Source organism: Crocodylus siamensis, chromosome 10 (assembly GCF_052110815.1).
Source record: "Crocodylus siamensis isolate JL-2025a chromosome 10, ASM5211081v1, whole genome shotgun sequence".
In the NCBI taxonomy this organism is placed as follows: domain Eukaryota; kingdom Metazoa; phylum Chordata; order Crocodylia; family Crocodylidae; genus Crocodylus; species Crocodylus siamensis.
Genome location: NC_143404.1, coordinates 19,388,174 through 19,412,932, shown reverse-complemented (window position 1 = coordinate 19,412,932; position 24,759 = coordinate 19,388,174). Strand labels below are relative to the sequence as shown.

At 46.0% G+C, this 24,759-nt stretch overlaps 1 protein-coding gene across 1 annotated transcript; it reads left to right on the top strand.

Moving 5' to 3' along the window:
• Positions 1–18,302: 18,302 nt before the first annotated feature.
• LOC149856325 (uncharacterized) lies at positions 18,303–21,219 on the top strand. The gene has a single exon (XM_090064876.1). It carries the CDS (start codon positions 18,308–18,310, stop codon positions 21,170–21,172), a length of 2,865 nt encoding a protein of 954 aa, XP_089921002.1. The 5' UTR covers positions 18,303–18,307; the 3' UTR covers positions 21,173–21,219.
• Positions 21,220–24,759: the final 3,540 nt, after the last annotated feature.

The following is a 24,759-nucleotide window of genomic DNA, read 5'->3' as shown; positions in this document are numbered from 1 at the left end:
ATGGCAGAGTGAGCAAGCTGTTTACAGTGGGAGGTTGTGGTAGAAAGGTTCAGATGCAAGCAGGCTGAAGCAGAAGTGGCTTCTTTAAAACAGTGTCTGTAGAAAGGAAAAAGGGAAGTAAAAACCAAGGAAGGAAGGAAGGCACTGGATTGTAGCAGAAACTGAAAGAAATAAGGATCAGAAGCAGCTCTTTACATCAGAGGCAAAGAATAGTCAGAAACATGAAGAGAAGTCTCAAATGCTTCAGACAGGTTATTGCCATGGCCTCCGGAATTGCAAAGAAAGGCATGGCCAAGATAGATGAGGTTCCAAGCTACTCCAAACTAGTGGAGGAACAGAAAGCAACCAAAAAAGCCCTAGAGAGCCAGTGAACAGGGACTGCCAACAGGGGAGCAGTTTGCAGGCAGCTTCTGGAGGAGGAGAAAAGCCAGGCCAGGCACTACATCCTGCCCAGGGAAAGGTAAGTGATCCAGCTGCCTGTACCTTTGGTTTAGGTGACTGTCTGTTTGTTTGGTGGGTGTGTTCCCTGAGAAGCTGGGAGTGAGTGCTGAGTGCCTGTTGGTTGCTGTGGGATTGCTGACTGCTGCCTGATGGCTGCCTGGTCCTGAGTCAGCCCAGGCCCAGAAGGGTATAAAAAGGAGACTCCCCAGGTAACCAGGGAGCCAGTGAACAGGGATTACCAGCAGGGGAGCAGTTTGCAGGTAGTTCAAAATCCAGTTCATGGGCAGGAGTACACACCATGTAGGAGAACATGGGAGCTTCTGACAGAGACTTCAGGTAAGTGAACAAGGAGGGCGGCTACTATGGGGGTGGTGACATGGAGTGCAGCCAGGGACCCTGCCCTGATGCTGCCTCCAGCCTAGAGCTCCTGCGAAGCCTCCACCCAGACAGGCCCCTTGGATGGGTTGGCAGCACCCTGGCCCCCTGTCTGCGGAGGTTGCCTGGCGGGACCTCTCCGGTTTGGGGGTAGCGTGGGGACCGGGCGTTCTCTTGCGTGTCCTACATGTGCCCGGATTGAGGCCTTGGAGGGGCAGGTGAGGGACCTCCAGGCAGAGGTGAGCAGGCTGAGGGGGATCAGGGTAACTGAAGAAGAGATTGGCTACTTTCATTCTCTGCAGGACAAGATTCCTGGTGGAGAAGCTGCAAGGGAATGCCCTGAAGCAGATGCTGATGAGTGGAGGATGGTCATCTCAGGGGCCAGACCTCTCGCTGCAGAGACTGCTCCCGTGGTGCAGTTGGGGAACATGTGAGGCCCTGGTTGCACTGGAAGAGTGTGCAGTGGGGGAAAGTGCACTGGAGGGGCCTGCTGCCATCACTGAGTGAGCTGAGGGCCGGCCAGGTAAGCAGAAAAAGAGATGCCACATCATCATTGCGGGCAGCTCCTTGCTGAGAGGAACAGAGGGACCCATCTGTCGTCCGGATCCCATGGTGCATGAGCTCTGCTGCCTGCCTGGAGCCAGGATCAGGGATGTCACCAGCGAGATTTCCTGACCTCATCTGGCCCTCTGACAACTATCCCATGGTCCTCATCCATGTGGAAACAAATGATATGGCCAGGAGTAGTCCAGACCATATCATGAGTGACTACGGGGCTCTGGGGACCAGGCTTAGGAAGGCAGGGGTGCAGGTGGTCTTCATGCATCTGCCAATGCAAGACCAATAGATCCAAAGAGGTGATACTTCCCATCTATGCAGCATTGGTCAGACCACAGTTGGAGTATTGCGTCCAGTTTTGGGCACCATACTTCAAGAAGGATGTTGATGGACTCAAGAGGGTCCAGAGGAGGGCCATTCATATAGGTAGGGGCTTACAGGACAAGCCCTATGAGGAGAGACTGAGGGACCTGGACCTCTTCAGCCTGCACAGGAGAAGGCTGAGACGTGATCTTGTGGCTGCCTACAAATTCATTAGGGGGACGCAGCAAGGGATCGGAGATACCCCAAGAGGCGCCCTGGTGAACAGAGCAACAGGGAGCAATGGTTGCAAATTGACTGACAGAGAGCAGATTTAGGCTAGATATCAGGAAAAACTTCTTCACAGTAAGGGTTGCCAAAATTTGGCATGGGCTTCCAAGGGAGGTGGTGCTGTCCCCTTCCTTGGGGGTCTTTAAGAGAAGGCTGGATAGGCATCTGGTCAGGGTCATCTGACCCCAGCACTCTTTCCTGCCTAGGCAGGGGTTGGACTCAGTGATCTGTTGAGGTTCCTTCCAACCCTTGCATCTATGAATCTATGAGTTCCCAGAAGGAGTGAGAGGAAAAAGTTCTATGAGGAAGTGAAAATTTGGCAGAGGAAGTACTTGCAACTAGAAGATGACAAAAAAAACTACAGTGAGAGTGTACTGAAACACAGATCAAGTCAAATCTCCCAATTGCATTATAGACAGGCAGAGGAGGAACACCAGCCCACCAACTGTCAGTATCAACCTAGTAAAGGGACACTTGGAGGGGTTTAACTCAACAGGCCTGGATGATCTTCATTCAAGAGTGCTGAAGGAATTGGCCAGTGTCATTGCAGAGCCACTGGCATCGCTGTTTGAGCACTCATAGTGTCCAGGTCAGATCCCAGAGGACTGGAAAAGGGCCAATGCGGTCCTTATTTTCAAGAAGGGGAGGAACGAGAATCCAGGTAAATATAGGCTGCTTAGTCTCACCTCTATCCTTGGGAAAACCTTGAAAAAATGATCAAGGATCACATTTGTGGGAGCCTAGAAGAAAAAATAATTCTGAAGGGCAACCATCGTGGGTTCGTAGCAGGTAGATCTTGCCTGACTAATCTTGTTTATTTTTATGACCATGTCACAAAATGCTTAGATGCAGGAGTTGAGAGAGAGATGTCATTTAATTGGATTTTAAGAAGGCCTTCTATATGGTGTTTTGTTTTGTTTTTTTTATCCTATTCTTATTTAAAAAAAAAAAAAAAAACCCTGAGCATCTGTGACACAGATGATTATATGGACAGGTGGGTGGCAAATTGGCTTAAGGATCTCACCCAGAGAGTGGTGCTGGATGGGTCAGTGTCCACCTGAAAAAATGTGAGCAGTGGGGTCTCCCAAGGCTCGATCCTTGAACCTGTGCTATTCAATGTCTTCATCAGCAACTTGGATGAGGCTGTGGAGAGTAGTCTGTCCAAATTTGCAGATGACATGAAATTATGGGGTAAAGTTGACACACTAGTGGGAAGGGATTGAATCCAGGTGGACCTGGGCAGGTTAGAAGAGTGGGTAGAAAAGAATAGGATGCAGTTTTCCTTGGCAAAATCTTTGAGAAAATCATCAAGGCTCACATTTGTGAGAGCCTGGCAGGACAAATTATGCTGAGGGGAAACCAGCACAGGTTCGTGGCAGGTAGATCGTGCCTGACCAATCTAGTCTCTTTTTATGACCAGGTCACAAAACGCCTCGACGCAGGAGGAGGGGTGGATGTCGTATACTTGGACTTCAGGAAGGCCTTTGACACGGTATCCCACCCCATACTGGTGAACAAGTTAAGGGGCTGTGACTTGGATGACTGCACAGTCCGGTGGGTGGAGAATTGGCTGGAGGGTCGCACCCAGAGAGTTGTGGTGGATGGGTCGGTTTCGACCTGGAAGAGTGTGGGCAGTGGGGTCCCGCAGGGCTCGGTGCTTGGACCGATACTCTTTAATGTCTTCATCAGCGACTTGGACGAGGGGGTGAAATGTACTCTGTCCAAGTTTGCAGATGACACTAAGCTATGGGGCGAAGTGGACACGCCGGAGGGCAGGGAACAGCTGCAAGCAGACCTGGACAGGTTAGACAAGTGGGCAGAAAACAACAGAATGCAGTTCAACAAGGAGAAATGCAAAGTGCTGCATCTAGGGAGGAAAAATGTCCAGCACACCTACAGCCTAGGAAACGACCTGCTGGGTGGCACAGAAGTGGAAAGGGATCTTGGAGTCCTAGTAGACTCCAAGATGAACATGAGTCGGCAGTGTGATGAAACCATCAGAAAAGCCAATGGCACTTTATCGTGCATCAGCAGATGCATGACAAATAAGTCCAAGGAGGTGATACTTCCCCTCTATCGGGCGCTGGTCAGACCGCAGCTGGAGTACTGCGTGCAGTTCTGGGCGCTGCACTTCAAGAAAGATGCGGATAACCTGGAGAGGGTCCAGAGAAGGGCCACTCGTATGGTTAAGGGCCTGCAGGCCAAGCCCTATGAGGAGAGATTAGAGAAACTGGACCTTTTCAGCCTCCGCAAGAGAAGGTTGAGAGGCGACCTGGTGGCTGCCTATAAGTTCGTCAGGGGGGCACAGAAGGGAATTGGTGAGTATTTATTCACCAAGGCGCCCCCGGGGGTTACAAGAAATAATGGCCACAAGCTGGAGGAGAGCAGATTTAGATTAGATATTAGGAGGAACTTCTTCACAGTTCGAGCGGCCAAGCTCTGGAACGGGCTCCCAAGGGAGGTGGTGCTCTCCCCTACCCTGGGGGTATTCAAGAGAAGGTTGGATGTGTATCTAGCTGGGGTAATGTAGGCCCAGCACTCTTTCCTGCTTATGCAGGGGGTCGGACTCGATGATCTATTGAGGTCCCTTCCGACCCTAGCATCTATGAATCTATGAAAGACAAATGCAAAGTGCTGCATCTAGGGAGAAAGAGTCACCAACACACTTATAGGTTAGGGCAGGGGTGGGCAATTATTTTGGGCAGAGGGCCATTTACCAAGTTTTGGCAAGTGGTCAAGGGCCACATGGGTAGCCCTACCCCTTGACAGGTGCCTCGACCCCTGGTTGCCATCTTGTGACCATAAGTCCCACCCCCTAATCCCTGACCTTTGCCACCAGAGGTCCCTCCTCTTTCCCCTGGAAGTACTCCTTTCATCAAGGTGTTTTGCCATCTCAGAACCAGAAAAATACCAAATTATATTCTAGAATGTAACCATCTACAACATTCATTAATTTGATTTAAAAAAATGTGGGGGGGTGGGTTTCTTGATTTACATGTGTTTGTGTAGTGTACACAGAGGTGACTGCACAATAGCTTAAAAAAGGTTTATTCTTGTATATTGTGGTGGTGGGTATAGGTTTGTGGGGGCTGTGGTTGCATGGGTATGTGGGGTGTGGGTGTGCATGGTGGGAGGGTGGCTGGGGTTTGTGTATGCCAGTGAGGGGGCATATGTATGGAGGTGTGTGGGACTTGCCCTATGAATGTGCGCGCACACATACTCTGCCCCTGTGCCTGCCCACATGTCTGCATGCACACATACATACCCCTACCAGCACACTCCCATGCACCAGAGTCCAGGGGTGCAGCTAGGAGCCACAGCCATGTGGTGCTGAAGCAGGGCTGGGGCAGGAAAGCAGAGAGTGGCTGGGGGTGGGAGGGGCTGGGCTGCTCAATCCTGCAAGCCTGCTGAGGGCTCCCTCTAGGTCCTACTGCCCCTGACTCCAGCCAGCTTTGACAGGGAGCTGGGGAAAATAAATATTAATTTACTAAATAGCTTAGGGGCTTTGTGGGCCGGAAAGAATGGCCTGGTGGTCCGGATCCAGCCCACGGGCCACATTTTGCCTGCCCCTGGGCTAGGGGATGATCTTCTCAACAGCCCATAAGCAGAAAGGGATCTCAGAGTCATAGTTGACTGCAAGACGAATATGAGCCATCAGTGTGATGACGTAATCGGTAAAGCTAGCATCTATCATGGATTAGCAGGTGCATCATGAACAGGTCCAGGTAAGTGAGATTTTTCCCTCTGTGGCATTGGTCAGGCCGCAGTTGGAGTACTATGTCCGGTTTTGGGTGTCACACTTGAAGAAGGATATGGACAACCTTGAGACGGTCACTCGTATGTTTAGGAGCCTGCAGGTAAGGCCCTAAGAGGAGAGACTGAGGGACCTGGATCTCTTCAGCCTCCACAAGAGAAGGCTGAGAGAGGATCTTGTGGCTGTTTACAAATTCATCGGGGCCATGGCGGGACGGCAAGAAATTGGAGATGATCCGTTTACCAGGGCACCCTTTGGAATAACTAGGAACAATGGCCACAAACTGCCAGGTTGCAGATTTAGGTTGGACATCAGGAAGACCTTTACAGTAAGGGTTCCCAAAATCTGGAATGGGCTTCCAGGGGAGGTAGTGCTCTCCCTTATCTTGGGCGTCTTTAAGAAGAGACTGGACAAGCACCTGGCTGGGGTCATATGACCCCAGCACTCTTTTCTGCCCAGGGCAGGGGGTCGGACTTGATGATCTGTTGAGGTCCCTTTCAACCCTAACAACTCTGAAGCCCAAACCCTGGTTAAAGAGCTATACAAAATCCAGACCAGCTACAAAAGCCTACTGACTGGCACAGAAACAGCAAAAGAGCAGCAGCAGAGCCTTGCTGACCTTCAAGACAAGCTGCTCTCCTCTGAAATAGAGACAAAATGTAAATCTGAAGATCATGATGGACTGAAAACAAAACTGCTGGAGGCCAGTGCTGAGAGTCCATAGCTCATGGAAATAATCAAATCCAGGGAAGTCCTCCTGGAAGCAGGCCTGGCAACAGAAGCAGCTGATTGAGCAGAAGTGAGCCAGCTTCAGTTAAGACTCTAGGAAAAAGTTGACCTAGTCTCCTTGTTCAAGAAGGAAGCCATGGAACTAAAAGAGATAGTTGAACAACTGGAAACAGAAAGCAAGGACTTTTGTACATGCACATACTAAACCAATTTAAAATAAAGTGACTTAAAATAAGGCAACTTGACTATGCCAACTTAAACTAGGCCATGTTTGAGAGCAGAACCAGAAAGCAATGGAAGTGTTGGCTACAGCTGACAGCCTGTGAAGAAAAACTGCTTCTTGCTGCCAAAGCAAAGGAAGAACCAGATCAGCAACTTGGAGCAATTCAGGTTCTCAGGGTGCTTGTACACATGATGGGGATTTAGTCTTCAGGGTTTTATTCTATGCCCCTACATTGAAACAGTGAGTTTTTAATTGAAAACCACCATTTCAGTTTAAAGGTTTCTGTCACTGTTATGGTAAGAGGCCTGTTCGTTTTCTTTTTTTTTCCGGTGGAACCTGCCCGCTGCCAGCTGCTGGTAGGCCGAGCAGTCCCTGAGCCATGGGGAATCCCTGGTCCTTCCCTCCATTGCAGTGGCACCTCCTGGGCCTGCCTGGTTGGGCTGCTAGTGGGCCAGGTGCTGCCTCAGCTCAGAGGCAGCACCTGGCTGGATCTGACTCTTCCTTGAGCCCACTGGGGCTTCCAGTGCCCCATGCACTGTCCCTGCTGCCTTCCCACCACCTGGGGCCACCCAGGAATGGGTTGGGTTGCCCCTGGAGTAGTGTGGGGAGGTGGCAGAAGGGTGGCTGAGTGTGCTGGTGGCTGGAGAAGGTGGTGGGGATGCTGAATGGGGTGCTGGAAGACTGCCAAGCCTGAGCTTCCCTGATCCCACCCAGGCTTGCAGCACCCCATGCACTGTTCCTGCCACCTTCTCCAGCTGCCAACACTCCCAGGCTCCCTCCTGCCACTTCCTGCTGAAGTACTGGGGCTCCCTGGAGCTCAGGGGCCACTTGGCCCACTGGCAGCTCATCTCCCAGCTGCAGGAGAGGCAGGCAGGCTCCATGGTTTAAAAAAAAAAAAAAAGGTGGGAGGGGGCTCCTCACCACTTCTGCCTTCGGCAGGCGCCTGTGGCCACCAGGCATCTGCTGAAGGGAGAAGCAGCGAGGGGTCCAATCCTTTGTCTTGGCAGAGCCTGCCCACCTCTCCTGTGGTCAGGATGGGGGTAGGGCATGCAAGGTGTCCGATTTTTTTAAAGGCTGCAATATTACAAGTAGCAACATTGCAGACTAAACTATGAGGGGATGTGGTTTAGTTTGCAATATTGCAAACGCATTTGAAACCCCCGAACCTCATGCACGTTTAATGTGTGACACTGTTAAGCCACACAAAGGAAATTTTTTTTCATGTGTACATGGTGCCAATCATCAACTGTACAAGTGCCCTCAGACAACAGACATTGTTTTGTTTTCCCAGAGGTCGCTGTCTCCTCACAGCAGGCTTACAAGTGGCTGTAAGAGTGTTTAAGGAGAAGACGCTGGAAATGCTGAAGCAGCAGATGGCAAATGGCAGAGACAGAATTACATGATTTGGCACTTAAGTTACCGGAGGCAGAAGAAACTCGATTTACAAGCACAGTGTGAACAATACAGAACCACTCTTGCTGAGACGGGAGGAATACTCTAGACCCTACAGAAGAATGTAGAGGAGGAGGGGCAGGTGTGGAAAGCAATACTAACAGCATCTGAAGTGGAACTTGAAAAGTTCCAAGTCCAAGTGCAATGTCTGAAGTGGTTGTGGAGAAGTTGAGAGCAGAGCTGCAGAATGCAGACCTACTAAAGAAATATATCACTCTTCTAGAAGCACAGATGAAGCAGCACTTGGAGACTGCCAGTTCAGAATGGCAGGACTACACAAAGCAAGTCGAGGTGTTGAGGCAACTCTTATCTGAATCCCAGGAAGAGCTGAAGACAGCAAAAACAGAAGTCCAGCCAACTAGGGAGGTTCAAAACCTGAACAGACAATTGGACCTTGAGCTCCAGAGGCACAGGGCTAAGATCAACCAGCTGATGGGGAGGCACAATCAAGAGATACAATCTAACGTTGGAGGAGCTAGATCAGGGGTGGGCAAAATATGGCCCACGGGCCAGATCCAGCCCATGAGGCCATTCTAGCCAGCCCATGGGGCCCCTAAAAAATTTAGAAAATTTAATCTTCATCCGTCTTAGGTTCCTGTCAAAAATGACAGGAACCAGGGGCAGTAGGACCCAGGAGAAGCCACAACAGCAGGGCCTGCCTGACCCCACCCCACCCCACCCCACCAGCTGGAAGGGGCTTCTGGCCTGTGACTCTGTGGCTGCACCGCACCAGAAACTCGGGTAAGGGGAGTGGGTAAGGGCAGGGAAGGAACCCAGGGAAAAGTGGTCCCTCCCCCTCCCCATGGCCAGCGCCCTGCACTGCAGCCACTCGCAGCCTGTCTGGGGCTGCCTGTGCCTGCATAGGACAGCCCCTTGCAGGCTGCAAGCAGCCGAAGCAAGGAACACCAGCCATAGGTTGGGGGAGGGGCTGCTTTTCCCCCCACTTGTTCCCTGCCGCAGAGCAGGGGGTCACAGCTGCATGCTGCCCCCTGCCTGTACCATGGGAGTGGGGTCACTGGGAGTGAGCGGATGCATGGGGCCCACACTAGTGTCCTGGGGCCAGTGCTGGTGGGGCCCAGAACAGCAGGTGTACAGGGATCCTAGCCAGTAGGGGCTCTATGGAGCTGGGCCAGCTCCCTCCTCTTCCCCGCTGTTGCAGCCCAGCCGGGTTCCACAGACCTCTACCATCCTGCACCCTGCTCTGGGGCCCACCGATGCTGGCCCTGAGACATTGGTCCCAAGACATTGGAACATTGGTCCCAAGATGGTGACTGGGGGCAGGGCACCTGTAAAGGGACAGGTCTACCCATGTGGCCCTCAATAGCTTGCCAAAACTGGGTAAGTGGCCCTCCACCCAAAATAATTGCCTGCCCCCTGAGCTAGATGCTGCAGTTAATCAAAAGACAGAAGGACTGAGTAGGGACCTGGCAAAACTCAGCAGCCAGCATGAGGCCTCTCAGGACAGACATATGCTATTAGAGCAGGCAGATGCTGAACACCACCATCACAAGCAAAAAGAGATGGAGGTGGTGACCTTGAGAAGCCAAATCCTGCAGTTAGAGGTAGAGTTGGAAGGGGCTAAGTTGAGGTCAGCCATGGCTCCACAACTACAGGAAGAGACACTGAGACCACCTAAGGGAGGCAGGAGGGACACTGAGCAGGTAGAAGTCCAAGACCCAAGACAGGACTTGAAAAAAGAAGACCTTCAACAAAACCATACCCAAAAGGAAGGTTGCAGAAAGCCAAAAAGACTGTGGTAAAGGTTGCCCACCAAGGGGGTCTGGCTACAAGAGTAGTGCTTCTGGAGGTAACCAATGGGGATATGAGCGTCACAGAAGCCACACCTCACTTGCAGCCTCAGTGAGAATGGTGGTCAGAAGAAGAAGCAATGACAGTGTTTGCCACAAACAACATGCTAAAACACCCAAAATGAAAGATGTAGGGTTGGGACATGGGGAAGAAACTCCAAGGAAGACAACAAAGGTCCCAAAGGAGGAATGAGGTCTATTTATTTGAGCATAAAGGAAGTCCAAGCTTGAATCGAAGACTAAGGACCCAGATCATGGGAGAAATAAGGCTCACCAGAAAGTGGACAGGCCAACCCAAGAAAGACCAGGTATGCCATGTGAAATAGCACGGGGTGGCCATCTTTCTGGCAGGATTTATGGGCAGTGGGCATGTAGTTACCCATGGACAAATAACAATGAGCCTCTGATTTGGGGAGGTATCCTGCTAAGGGTGAAAAGGATAGTGCTCCCAGGACAGGGGCTGAGAGACTCTTTGAGAGGAAAATATCTTCGAGGTAGAGAAAGAGGGGAGCAAACCCTGCTGGCGCATACAGGTGTGGGGGAGCTTCAGGGTACAGACAAGGTCCTGAAGGTCATTATGGGGACAAGTAGATCAGAGCAGGAACTATCAAAGGAGACTGCAGACAGAACATCCACCAGGCCTGCTAGTGTATGAAAACCAGAAGCAGGGACAAGAAAGTCCCCAAGAACGACAGAAAAGAAACCAGGCACTGGGAATGGCCTGCCTCAGACTCTACTGGAACCAGATGAGCTGGGACCAGATGACATGATGCTGATAACATCTACAACCACAGCCCAGGAAGGTAACAACAACAGCATGAAAGGTAAAAAGGATGTGGGGATGGTTACAGAAAGGAAGACATGGAGAAGTAAAAGATTGCTTGTTAATAATCTCCCATGTGGCTCAAAGTAGCTGTTGTTTAAAGGGCAAATGAGAGAGCCAGTAAAGGGATGCAGGATGAACCCTCTCTTCAACTTGTCCACATCCCTTCTGTAGTGGGGAGCACAAAACTGGGCACAATACTCCAGATGTGGCCTCATCAGTGCAGAATAGAGAAGAATCACTTTCCTCGATCTTCCAGCAACACCCATACTAATGCAATCCAGTATGCTGTTAGCCTTCTTAGCAACAAGGGCACACTGCTGACTCAGCCAGCTTATTGTCCACTGTAACCCTACGTCCTTTTCTACAGAGCTGCTGCTTAGTCAGGTGGTCCCAAGCCACCATTTTGTATTGATGCAGAAAACAACACAGGGAAACGACTTTCTCTTAGCGCCATTTCCCACATGAGCTATTACTGCTGTTTCCCAAGACTCCAAGAGGAGGAATGGAAATGAACATGGGTGTGCTGCAAATGCTGTCAATGCCTCCCACACACATTCCACAGAAACAACATTTTTTTTAGCTGCAGCTCCCTGCTTTGGGCACTAAAAGCGCTATTTTACATTGTCTAACAGTAATAAGCTTAGTTGCCAGCATTATCAAACCCATAAAGAGGAAAGTTCTCCTCGTTATGCAAGTACATTCAGGAGAGAAGGGCAAATGCTCAGTCTTACTGGGGATTATCACTGTCTTACTTTGGCTGTGAAGGCAACAGAAGATAATAGCCACACAATACACAAACGGCCTGGGAACCTCTTGCCAGGCAAGTCCGTATCATGGTCACATCTACATGCGCAATTAATGTACAGCAATAAACTCTGCCACATAAATTGTGCTGAAGTTTGTTGCTCCCAGATGCCACATTTTGAATGTGTGCCCAGAACCATAGCACGCTGAGCCAAGTCGGAGCAGCCCTGGTTGGCAGGGCCCCCAAGAGGTCAGTCTGCTAGCCAGGGCTGCTCCAACCCAGCTCAACATGCTGGCCAGGCCATGAGGGTGCTCCAGTGTAGGGCTAGTTGGCAGCCCCCACACTAAAGTACCTTCATGCCCCAGCCAGCCCTGTCAGCATGCTTCATCATAATCGTTTAGTTTGCTCCATCCTAATGGCACTGCATGTGTAGATGCAGAGATGTTTACTGCAGAGCTAATTAGGTAATTCCACAGTAAATGTCTTGTGTAGACTCAAAATAACTTGTCTCTAAACTACTGTAAATTCCAAGGTTTTGGGGACTGTTAAGGGTTAAACATTTATTGTAAATAAGATAACTAGGAGGAAAAGATGATCAGGATGTCCATTTTTAGTACTTTTTCCTGAATTTAAATTTCTAATCAACAAGATTGGATTTAATAGGCCTGTCTGATTTTTACAGCCAAGAAAAAGTGGCAGCTGGGAAGAAGAGCTTTAAAGATATACATGACCCCCTGTGTGTTAATTTATATTTTCTCCTTTCAGTCTGGTTTTGTGTTGCTCTGCAGTTGTGGAACCATCTTATACATATTCACCATATTGGGTCACAAAGCTATTCCCTCCTGTACTCTACCACCCCCTCCTTGCATGACACACCCACTGTGTAATACCACACCATCCCTGGATCTCTGCCACAGTACCACTAAGCAGTCTAACACGCATGATCAGTCACTGAGTGATGCTAGGGAGCAGTCGCTTTATGGAACTGGTCAAGGGTGTCAGTAGATAAGCAGAGACACTTAGCAAAGGGGAGGAGCTCCACTAAAGTATCTGTCCTCTACAGCATCCTTCTGATCCTGGCACCTCAGCAGCACATTATGTTTCTGAACCAAAATGAATTTAACACTCGGTCCATGGCTGACTGCTATTCTGAAGATGAAGGTGAAATCAGAGGCTGGTTTCAGGTGATGGCTGTAGGCTCTAAACTCTGCTGTCCTTGGTTGGGTAAAGGAGCACATCAAGACAAAGCTGCTAAGCCAGTTGGGGCACAAGCTGGTCAGTCAACATTTTCACTGATGCTGATGCAATATGGCCTGTTTTTTTCCAAAGCGTTTTTTGTTGTTGTTGTTGTTTTTCCATTTTAGCAGTTACCCTAAACTTATCAGCTGTTGCCAGAAAGCAAAAAGGTTACCTGTCTTGAAAAGGGCCATCCTTTGGCTTGCTTGTTAGTCAAAAAATTAAACCAGATCCACAAATTCTCATATGTTCCACATTTCTTAATGCGATACAGGACATGTCCTTCCCAGGGCATGTCAGGGCTCCCAGCAAGGAGACACTCGTGTTGGCCACAGCTAGTCATAGGATACACAGTCAATGTGCAAGCTTCACAGGCTCTGATATCACTTTCTTCTCAGCCTGCAACATTTTCTGGTAATCTGTTACCTGTCCATAGCATTTATACATGGCTGTCTCCAGCTGAGATGGCCATACCATTACACAAGGAGCCTAGATTATTAATCCATGTGGAGGAAGCTTCACTTCTTTAGTCAAATTGCCCTATACTATGAATAAGGCTAACATTCTGATCCTCATATGGGTAAGAGCGTGATCCTGCCAGATCATCAGAACAGATGAACTTTATTACTTCACTCAAGAGAAGGTTTTCAGCAGCTAAATTGATCATTGAATCCTGTCCTGGGATTTGCAGCATGGAGCTCAGAGGAGTGGAACTGTGGGTCCACGCAGAATTCTGTGGCTCTTTTAAAACAAGCATTGCAATTGGGAGGCTGAACCAAGCCAGACTTCTCCCTGCACTAGATTGCAAAGTGAACATGGAAATGAGGAAGGCTGACATGCTCCATTTCCTTTCGAGGAGTGCCCTGTGGTCACTTTTGGGGAGCACCCCACTGCAGTGTTGTGTGGGCATCTCAGCTCTAGTGAAGAACAGCCCATCGTTTTTGCTGTCACAGTTTGGTGGGGCACACACTGATTGAGAACTCCCAGTGCTCAGCACCTCCTAGGATTTGGCCTGCTGGTTACTTGTCAGGAGACCTCGTAGAAACTGGGAGATGACACACATATGCCATTGTGGAGGTCACAGCAGCTAATGTGAAGGTCACAACAGTTTGCTGTTACTTCAGTAAATAATCTTTGGGGCACTATGCTCCAGGCATGCAAATCCTCTGAAATTCTTACTGCCTCCTACTTCCAAGCTATTCTTTTCAATACTAAAATAAGGAGGTTCCCAAAGTAAATCCCTAGCCATAGTGCCAATTTAAGGGTTTGTGTTTGTATGGGATGGGTCAGAAGGATCTAGCAAAAAGCTGTTTTTCAGCATAAAGTGCTACTTGAAAATGACATCAGCATTTTTTCTGTGAATTCCAAAGAGGAGAGCTATTTTCCCCCCACATCTTGTATGGTATTCAGCCCATGTATTTGAATGAAGCTGGATTAGTCTTGGCAGGTGGTATAAGATGGTCCACATTTTTCTCAACACCACTATCTTGACTAACCTGTTATTGGGAGGTGAAGGTCGGATAATTTGGAGATAGGGCCTGGAAAAAAGCAGGCCATGGAACGGTAAGGTCTTCCTGATAAGCATTTCATACCGTTCCGCTTTGTGTGGAATCTTATATAGGGAAAACATCAGCTTTTTTGGTTACGTAATTTCTGCAGTTAGGTCATTATGCTGTATCCATAACAGAAGGGAGTTGCTCTCTATGCTATTTCCTGTTCCCTTTTCAAGCACAGAGACCATCTCACAAAGGCAGATATCTTACAATCTAGTCACCATTAACATGAATTTCATTATGTACTGGAGAAGTAGCAGCTGCTTGCAAAACTGTTCTTAAACACAGAATAAATTGAGGGCTTGTGTCCACATTCTTTGGCTGGGATGTTTTTATTAGTAGTATGTCACCAATCCTGCACCTCCAGGTATTTGTCTTAGTATCTGGGTACTATATGATTGCTTTATCAGCTTACACCAGGAAAGGAGCAGGAGTCTCTGATAGGGCAATGCCTTTATCTGTTTATAGCCATGAGTGAAACACACCCATGAAAATCTAAGCATATCATTTTCTTTCAGATGTACTAGTGGAGGAAAATTTGAATTCAAAATATGAAAACACAAATATCCAGTTCTATACTGGTCCCATTCAGGTGAAACTCACACTGACTACACAGAGAGGAGCCATAGCCCTTGCCAGTGGCTTCATACTGTATACCAGATTATCAGATTATATAAATAGATGTAACACCATTAGTTGCAGTGGAATGAGGCTGATTTACCCCAAGTCATGATCCAGCCCTATCTTTCTTAATGCTATTTGGGAGGGGGACAAGAGGGACATAGGGAAAATGTCATTCTGAGAACAACACTTTCAGAATTAACTATAATATTTTTAAATTGTAATTAACAGCACTTACACAAAGTAATATACTCAAAGCACTGAACAAATCAATGAAAAAGTGGATTTAACTCCCTGAAGTTGTTTGGCACTAGTGAAGTATCCTGTCTGACTTTTGGGAAAACCACCTTTTACAAATCAAAGGGCACAACCTTCCATCTGAAATCACCTTGGAGAAGCACCAGTCATGCTATTCAGAGACATTCTGAATCCACATGTTACATGTAAGATGCTCCTCGACTAAGCTGTTTAAGAGAGATGCTCAGCTTGTATTCAGTATTTGCCGCAACCTGAGGAAGTGACCCTGTGGAAATTAGACTTTTCAGTTTTGGTGTCCCTGCATTGCATTCAGTTCTCTTCCCTCCAGAACTCTTGCTCTGCATGCGTTATGTACTCTCCTGGAAATGCACAGTCCAACATTTTAGTCAGTTCAACATCAGGCAAAAGGAAGATGGACACCTGACAAATCAAGAGCAATGTCAGGAGCCGCTTCCAGGTGTATCCTTCTAGACCAATGAATGCCAAGTGTTTACTTCTTTCTTGACTTGAGCTTTTCCTTTCTTCCTCCATGGCAGGCAACTATCCTGTGCTAGTGAGAATCCCTTTAGAGTAATGTTGATCACATGTTTCAGTGAAGAAGATGCTGAGCAATTGTGTGTGCTTTTATTCCTTCCATTGGCATACAAGATTCAGGTGGTTTGCTGTGGAGGAAGACTACTCAGCAATTGAATTCATTTAATTTGCTAGGAATTCTAGCGATCTTCTGAATTTAGAAGGAACTAAAATGCACAGAGATCTCAAGAAGGCAGAGCAGACAGTTGGTTTGGGAGGACTGGTACAGGAGTTGTCACATCTCAAGATTACATATTGATTTAATCTATTCCAAACTCCTTAGTAGGCTTTGGATCAGGAACTGGACAATTATAGCCATAATGTCCCGATACTGGCATTTTTATCTATCGTGAGTTGATCAGCATGATGGCTATACATAGCAACAAAGGAAATAGGATAATTACAGAAAGAAACTAAAAAAAACCAAAAAACAAAAAAAACCCTCTCTGCTCTGGAGCAGCGGGGTCAGGTACAAAAACAATAGAGAAAAGGTATCCAGCATTTTCTCAGTTGCCCTTGATCACAGTGGAAACTGTTGGCCTCGGTTCAGTAACTAGTGGAGAAGTGTCCACATCACAAAATTGTCATTGCAGCTGTCAACCTTGCTAGCAAAATCTGCAGACAGGGACTGTTTAGCACAAAAACTCATTGGAAATACAACTATAAAGGAACTCTTAAAAAATCTTGGTTTGAAAAACATCAAAGCAAGGCAGCTCACATCCCTTTAATCCACTCAGATGCTAGAACTATGAAGAGGGCTTTGTGCATTGTGACTGCTGTTCACAAGGAGATAGGGCTCTGCACATCAAGAGTGAGATTGATTTGATGGTGATATTTACCTGACTGTGTGGCAACCATCACACACAATAATAACCCTTTCCCCTTATCTAGCTCTTTCCACCCACAGCCCTTTATAATCACTAATGAACTGAGGCTTGCTACAACTTTTGAGGAAGAAAAAATCAACCTTAATCAAAAAGCATCTTTCAGCCTCTGTTCTTTTGATTTTGGTAAGCACTGGCTCTCATACAGCATGAAACACTCAGTTCAATGGAAAAGAACAGGGACTCAGTCCTGTTGCTGAGAGGCACTGATTGCTCTGACTGAGGACGCGCTGTAGGATTCTATCCAGCCCCATGTTTTCAAAGGGGACAGGCAAGTGCCCAGCTCAGACTAGGCCACATATCTTCATGACAGTGGCGTGTGTGGGCATGTGTGGTTTTTGCTAACCTACCAGCAGGGATCTTCATAGCAGCCCATTATGGTATAATATCCTCCCGTTGGCCGTAGAAGAAACAAGCAGCTGGTTCTAAGTCTGTGGCTTGCAGGGAACCATTGCTTCTAGAATACAAACTGCTTATATCTTTGCTGCTTTTGTTTTCCTCTATAGTAACACATGGACATTCAAAACAAAAGGCCCAGACTTCTTTGTCTATGTTAAACTGCAGCAAATATGGAAAATGCATTTCCGACTTCACCATTCGAGAACCGTTTCCTGTTTGGAGATAAAAATATGCTGGGTAAGTAGTGGCTCAGGGCAACCAGGATGGTGCAGTAAAATAAGGAATTGACTCATCTCTACAAAGCAGCATATTTTCCCCACTAACTGTGTCTTCCTCCTGTGCTGGTAAAGAGAGATGCCTGCTGATGTATATGGAGTCATGAAGAAAACAACAATAAAGTGAATGGGGAAGAAAGTGGGGCAGATTTTTGGCTTTTGCAAATATGTTAGGTGGAACTACCTGCAAGTCAATGGAGATGCACTCATTTACAGCTGCAGTGAATGTGACCCAGTATATTGAAACAACTTTTTTTGATCTATTGCCATAGAATTGGAGACACTGTGTGGTATCAGCTACCCCCCGGGTGTCTGCCATGCCCAATGAGCATGTGCTCCATTGCATACTACCTACCAACAGCATTGCAAAGAACTGGCTAGTCAATGCATTACTAGGGCACTGTTTCTACCTAGTTCAACATCTAGCCAGGTAAGGGCTCTGTAATCATTACAGCTAGCTGAAGACAGCAGGCTGGGAGCTGGCTGAGGAGGGAAAAGTAGACAGTGGTTACCTTGGGAGTTTGGGCTTGGGGAGCCTGCAAACTGGGCTGAAAAATATGATTCTGGCAGAGGACAAGCCATTGGCCACAGCAGGAGGACTGTGAGCTAGGTTTAAAAATCACAAATTTTAAACAAAAAACAAATACATTTTTTTCAGTTGTGTTCCAGCATGAGAAGTAGTAACTCATGTAAAATATGAAAGCTGAGATTCACATGTAATACCATAATCAAATCAGTGCTTACATGCCCACTGCACTTCACTTTGAACATTTGAACAATCTTCACCAAACAATCAAATGTTTTAATGTTTCAGGCTTAAGTTAACCAACTCCACATATAAAAGCAAAAGTCATGATGTTTAAGTGATAGCAACTGGCAATGCCAGCATTTTTTCTTCTTTTGGACACACATCCTGATTTCACAAGGTCACTAGTTCCTTTTCTGTCTTTTTACTGCAGCAACATATCCTTCTTTTGAACACAGGGAGCACATAGGAGTTTGAGAGATGTTTTTGCTGGGACTTCTGCCTGTCTTGCTTTTCTTCAGCCAAGATCTTCAAGTAGCTCCGTACTCATATGAGAACTGCTTAGTCCATGGAAACTTGGGGGGAAGGATGAAAATGCTATGCTATCAGAGAAACTTGTCTCAAGTTCCAGCTCATCTTCCTAGCAACATAAAAAGCTTAGACCTGTCTGAGAATCAGATTGCACGCCTAAGGCAGAATGATTTCAAGAACATGAGCCTGTTGCAAATGTTAAATGTTTCTCAGAACCAAATAAAAGTCATTGAAGAAGGCACGTTCATTCACACAGGCAGCCTGGACTTCCTGAACCTCAGTTCGAACCAGCTGAGAAATCTTTCCAGCTCTACGTTTGATGGATTGGTGAATCTTACTGTCTTGCTACTCAGGAAGAACAACATTGACAGGATTGAGCTGTTGACTTTTGACCATCTGATAAAGTTAAAGGTAATTGATTTAACTTCAAATAAGTTACATTTTGTGAAAGCTTTGCATGCTGTGTTTAAGGTGAACTCTTTGGAAATGCTGCAAATCAGTGAGAACAACATAACAAATTTTACAACCAAAGATATTGTTTATGTGCCCGTGAAGCTTCATGAACTGGATGTATCCCATAATCCGATCTCTTTCATTGATGTTACAACTGATGCTTTGCACAGTCTCGTTTCATTGAATTTATCCTTCTCTGGCAAACATAACCACGTTACATGGCTTATACAAGATCCATGTCTCCTGAAAGGGTTAAAGAAATTATATTTAGGAGGAATATTTATGATACCAGGAGACATATCAACTGTTCTCCAAAAACTGAGCTGCTCTTTGCTTGAGGATATCCACCTAAATGATTTGAACTTGACTGATTCTGACACTCTCATAGAGGAGGTCTGCCTTTGGCAGCAACATGTCAAGGCACTGAATTTACAAGGCAATAGATTCAAAAACATTAGAGCAACTGTCTTTGAAAACTGCACTCAGCTGAAGTACTTGGATATGACACACAACAAGTTACAAGTGATACCGTCTACATCTTTTCAGTTCCTGAATGCTTTAGAATTTTTGTTCCTGGCAAACAATAAGTTCAGTGAAGTACCTACTGTGACTTCAAATATAACATCACTAAAAAGTTTGGATCTCAGCTTTAACCAGATTCAGAAAATTACCCCAAGTGACTTTGCTGGTCTGAAGAATCTGCAGTTTCTCAATCTAACTGGAAACCTGATCACTAAAATCAATTCAGAGTTATTTCAGGATTTGGATAATTTGTTGGAGTTAAATTTAGGAATGAACATCCTTTTGGAAATCTCACAGCCTTTCTCAGATAATTTATGGAAGCTGGAAAAAATAAATCTCAAAAGAAATAAGATGAACTGCATCAAGAAAGGCACTTTTAGGAATCTGACTTCCCTGCAATTTCTCAACCTGGTGGACAACCAGATTAGCACAATAGAACCAGGAGCCTTTGAAGGGCTGAGCAGCCTGCTAACATTGCTTCTTGGCAGCAACAGGATCACCAGGAACACTTTGCAGAAGGGCATTTTCGAAGGGGCAAGCTCAATAGTAGAGCTTCAGCTTTTTAATAATTACATCTCTTATGAGTCAGCTGGAAAACTTGACAACCCTCCCTTCATTCTCTTGAAGTCTTTAAAGAAACTTACTCTGAACAGCCAACGTCATCTAGGGCTTCAGAATTTCCCATCTAACTTCTTGCAAGGTCTGGAATCATTAGTGTCAATCCATGCTGGCAACTTGGACATCAGCTTCTTGCACCCAGACACTTTTAGTTACACCCCTGGGCTCCAAGAACTGGATTTGAGCAACAATCTGATCAGTCCTATTAACCTGGACCTTTTCCAGCCTATAGCAAACCTGACAGAATTACACCTCAATAAAGTAGGGCTTCAGTCACTCAGTTTTGTTCTTCATTTCAACTTCTCTAAGCTGGCAGTGCTCAGAGTAGCTACAAATGAGCTTGATGTTATTAAACCGAACCACATTGCAGCTTTGCCGTTTCTTACGTTCCTGGATCTCAGACACAATCCTTTTACCTGCTCTTGCAATAACAAAGCATTCCTCAATTGGTCCCTTAACAGCTTAAAAACCCAGGTGATCTATTTGTATGAGTATACTTGTGCTTTCCCACCCAGCAGTAAAGGAGACAAGCTGTGGACCTTTGATTTCTCCTCTTGCACTGCTAATCTCGACTTCATCTTGTTTATAACTAATTCAACCCTAGTTATTTTGCTGATGATTGTCTGCCTCTTTTATCACTGGAGGTGGCAGGGGGTTTATGCCTACCATCTATTACTTGCTTATATTTATGACAACAGGCACAAAAGAAAAAGGCAGCATAAGAAATACAACTATGATGCGTTTGTCTCCTACAACACAGAGGATGAGAAATGGGTGATCAATGACCTCCTTCCCAAGCTGGAAGATGAGTACCACTGGAAGCTGTGTCTGCACCACCGAGACTTTGAACCAGGAAGAGCTATCCTGGACAACATTGTAGATAATATCTATGGGAGCAGGAAAACTATCTGTGTCATAACCCGCCACTATCTTGAAAGTGAATGGTGCTCTAAGGAGATTCAGGTAGCCAGCTTTCGCCTCTTTGATGAACATGAGGATGTCCTGGTCCTGATTTTCCTGGAAGACATTCCTGCTGGTTATCTATCACCCTACCATAGGATGAGAAAGCTGGTAAAGAAAAAAACATACCTTGCATGGCCCCAGGAGAAGGAAAAGATTCCACTCTTTTGGCTTAAACTCCATATGGCCTTGAAGACAAGTGAAGGGAAAGTGGATGAAGATCCTATTTTGTCTGTGATTGTTCCAGATGAAAACCAATAAAGACAGTTCCCGGTAGTAAATGTCTCTCTATGGCATGCCTAATGGTCTTATTCCGTAGTTTTTAGCTATATCAACCTTACAAAAAGTGTTGTGAACTTTGAATGATCTTTACTCTAAATATTAAACTCTAATTTTTAGGGTATTTTCTACATTTTTTAAAGATGTAGGATAAAAGATTGATTACCAGTGGTATTCAGAGCAGGAAGAAAAGTTTCATATTAATCCTCTTCCATACATATATTTAGTATCAGTATAATTATTATTTAAGTAAGAATTGTAATTGTTTCCTGAAATATTTATCCCCAGTGCTGATGTGCTTATCTCTGTTTCAAAGTGCTTATACCAGTACTGGGTATTTCTCTTCTCAAAGAGGACTAGCTATTTGAGTAGGAGATTGTCATACTGAAGGTCTGGACAGAGGACACATTTGCAACAGTGCTATCAGTCTACACCAGTGAAAAAGAGGAATGAATAAATTATGTAAACTCTCATACGAGGGTAACTTTTCCCAATCCAGTGCAATGTTAGCTGTGTTGGTTTCATCTGTCTACATCTATCCAAATGTAACTGATTGCCAAAGGCAAACAGGCTGTTATCTGGTCCCTGCCACCTACTGATGAGTGTCATAATAGCCCCCTGTTACGTGAAGCTACCCCAGGAGAGCTCTCCATCTGTTTACTCCAGACAAAGTAGTTTCCATTTGCATGCAAAATTGAAGTAAGCTATAATGGCGTAAATGTGTCCTCTGCCCAGCCCCTCTACCACTTAAGCACATTCTTGATATTACATAGCTACTCTGACGTGATGGTGAATATAAGAATCAGGGAAGAATAGAATAGAAGCTTGTGACTAGTCATATTGAAATCTTAAGTGCTTAATGGCCTTGCCAGATAAGGGCTTTCCTTCTTAACTCTTCAATAAGTAAAAATATTGTGAGTCAATGTATAATTTTATGGAGACCACTAACCAGATTGTTTGATTTAAAAGAATCAATGAGACATGTTTTAGATGAGACTGCTGTCTAGCATTTTGCATAGCATGTTCAGTAGCTACTTTCCTAATTTTATGTGAATAAGTTAGAAAGTATTTTTAATTAAAATAACGGATGATGTAGCATTTGGGAAAAGTTGAATGGATGACCTCTACCACAGAAGGGATTTCAGATGAATTTGTCTCTGTGGGCCAGGTACTCATATGAAATAGTAATATTGCCATGCAAGGCTTAGTTCTCAATAAACAAGCATGATCTAAGCAATTTTTTGAGGCTGGTGCAGTCATGAGTTGTGTGTATGATATGGCAGGTGGGGAGGAGAATGAGGCATACCACTCAGGTGGGAAGGGCAGCCAGCTAAGTGGCCAACTGCAGCAAGATTGCAGTGTTGGACATGTGGCAGAGAGAGGGGTTTGTTATGATCAGGAGAATGAGAGAGAGTATGAGGAGAAGGGGCATTTTTGCAGACTATTTTGGGCACCATGGAGGGAAGCTGTAACACAGAAGGCCCAGGAGTCAACAAAATGATTCACATCAACCCACAGAGGTGGCACTGGAATGAAAACAACTGCCAATTTTATATCTTGGCAATTTTTAGCATGAAGGAGGGCATGCTTCCTATTGCCCTTCTCTCCACTGGTACTCACAGGGGCAGCAGGCTGGTTGACAATGAGGGTTAGGATCTAGGTCTGGGGTCAATTAGTGTCAGCTCTCTGTTAGACTCCTGCAAGGTAAATAGTTCCTGGCTGTCAGGTGAATCTTCTCAGAAGGCATCCTCAGTCCTTGGGGTCCTGTGCTTCATAAGCCATATCTGATATGAAATAAAGTTTCTTTTCTTGTTTCTCATGTCAAAATCCTGTCCAAATCTCCTTAGTTAGGACAGGTAGATGGAGCACTCCTGGGGGTGTTGTTTCAGTCCTTGACCCTTTATCTTGCTACATCCCACTGCTAGCCCTATGCAGCCAGGGCTGTAGGGATGGCTTTATAAACCTCCTGATTGTTCTGCCTCTTCTGGACAGCTCCTTGCAACTTTGCCTCTCCCTGTCATCAGAGAAGGTTCAGGATTCTGCGTGGGTCCAGTGGCAAGTGTGACAAGAAAGAATGGCGCAGGATTAATATTTGAAACCTGCAGGAGTGCCACTAAGATGGTGACTCCTGGTGCATGTGTAAAGAGGCAGAGTCTGGTTGCATGCCAGGACTTAAACAAAGAGGTGCCATCTGCTTTCCATGACCCTGGAGGAGAGGTGGCCACACAGGTAAACAGACCTGCCAGTAGGGGCAGGGAGCAAAGTATTGTGGGAAGATGGCTGGCAGACTTTTAGAATAATTCATAGCAGAGGCAAGCACATAAACATTGTTCCGTTTTTCTGACACCAATGCAAAATTACTTCTGTCCCTTGCTTGCAGGACATGCTCCCTGCATAGGGAGTAGGGAGAACATTAAGGCATACTGGAGAAGAATGGGTGTCCTGAAATGAATACCTTGGTGAATCTGCAAAATTATTCATCCGGATATAATTTTATGTACAAATGCTGTACCAGGGCCAGTAATACAGGAACTACATGGCATTTAATACTTAGATGTTAGCGATGCTGTTACTGTTGTACTAGCCTTTCTTCATTCCATTAGTTCTATTGCACATGATTAGGTGTAAGCTAGTAAGGACTCCTGCATGTGTTCACCTGGTCTCTGCAACCCAATAATTAACTCACCAATTAAATGGGGAAGCAGTGTCATGCAATGACTAGAATATGGTACTGAAGTCAGAAGATAAGAGCTTTGTTCCTAAGTGCCACAAGCTTCCTGTGAGTTAGATTAAGCTGTCATCTCTGAACTAGGAGTTCTAGATTTTTGCATTTCCTTTTGTCTCAGACCAACTCGGCTACCAAATTTCATAGATTTCATAGACATTAGGGCTGGAAGGGACCTCGGGAGATCATCGAGTCCAGCCCCCTGCCCAAAGGGCAGGAAGTCAGTTGGGGTCATAGGATCCCAGTAAGATAAGCATCCAATTTACTCTTTACTCCAAAATACATCCCTGAAACATGGAAGATGCCAAATTTTAGCTGATTTTGGATTTTAAATGTCATTGCTGAACAACAAGAGATATTTCTACATCTCCCAGCTTGCCATCTGACACCTCCAGGGAAAGAATCCTACCTGATCTGCACAACAAAGAACAACTCAGAACAACTCACAAAGACACTGTCATGGACCCAGACGGACATATTTCCATCTCCAGCTTCCTCTGTGCAAAAATGAAGTTTATTTCCTACCTATGGGGACTTTTTACCATCTTAATTTTCCCTGAGCCTGGTAACAGGCATTTGAGACCAAAAGCTTGCAGAAAAAAGATAATTTTTTTTTTTTTTTTTGCAATTTCCTAGTTGGTCTAATAAAAGGTATCATCTCTGAACTAAGAGATCTAGATTTTTGCATTTTCCCCTTTGGGCTTTTTAAAATCTTCTCCCTCCAATGCTTGGGTCATTAGTTTCCTTTCTGTACAATTAGATCTTGATGCTTCTCTTCACTATGCTGTTGTGAAGCTAAATTCAAGGGAAGTTAAGCACTTAGATTTCATAGATTTCTAGAGTC

Bases quoted from the DNA above. Each gene is read 5' to 3' on its own strand.
- LOC149856325 (XM_090064876.1), top strand. From the start codon at position 18,308: ATGTTTTTGCTGGGACTTCTGCCTGTCTTGCTTTTCTTCAGCCAAGAT.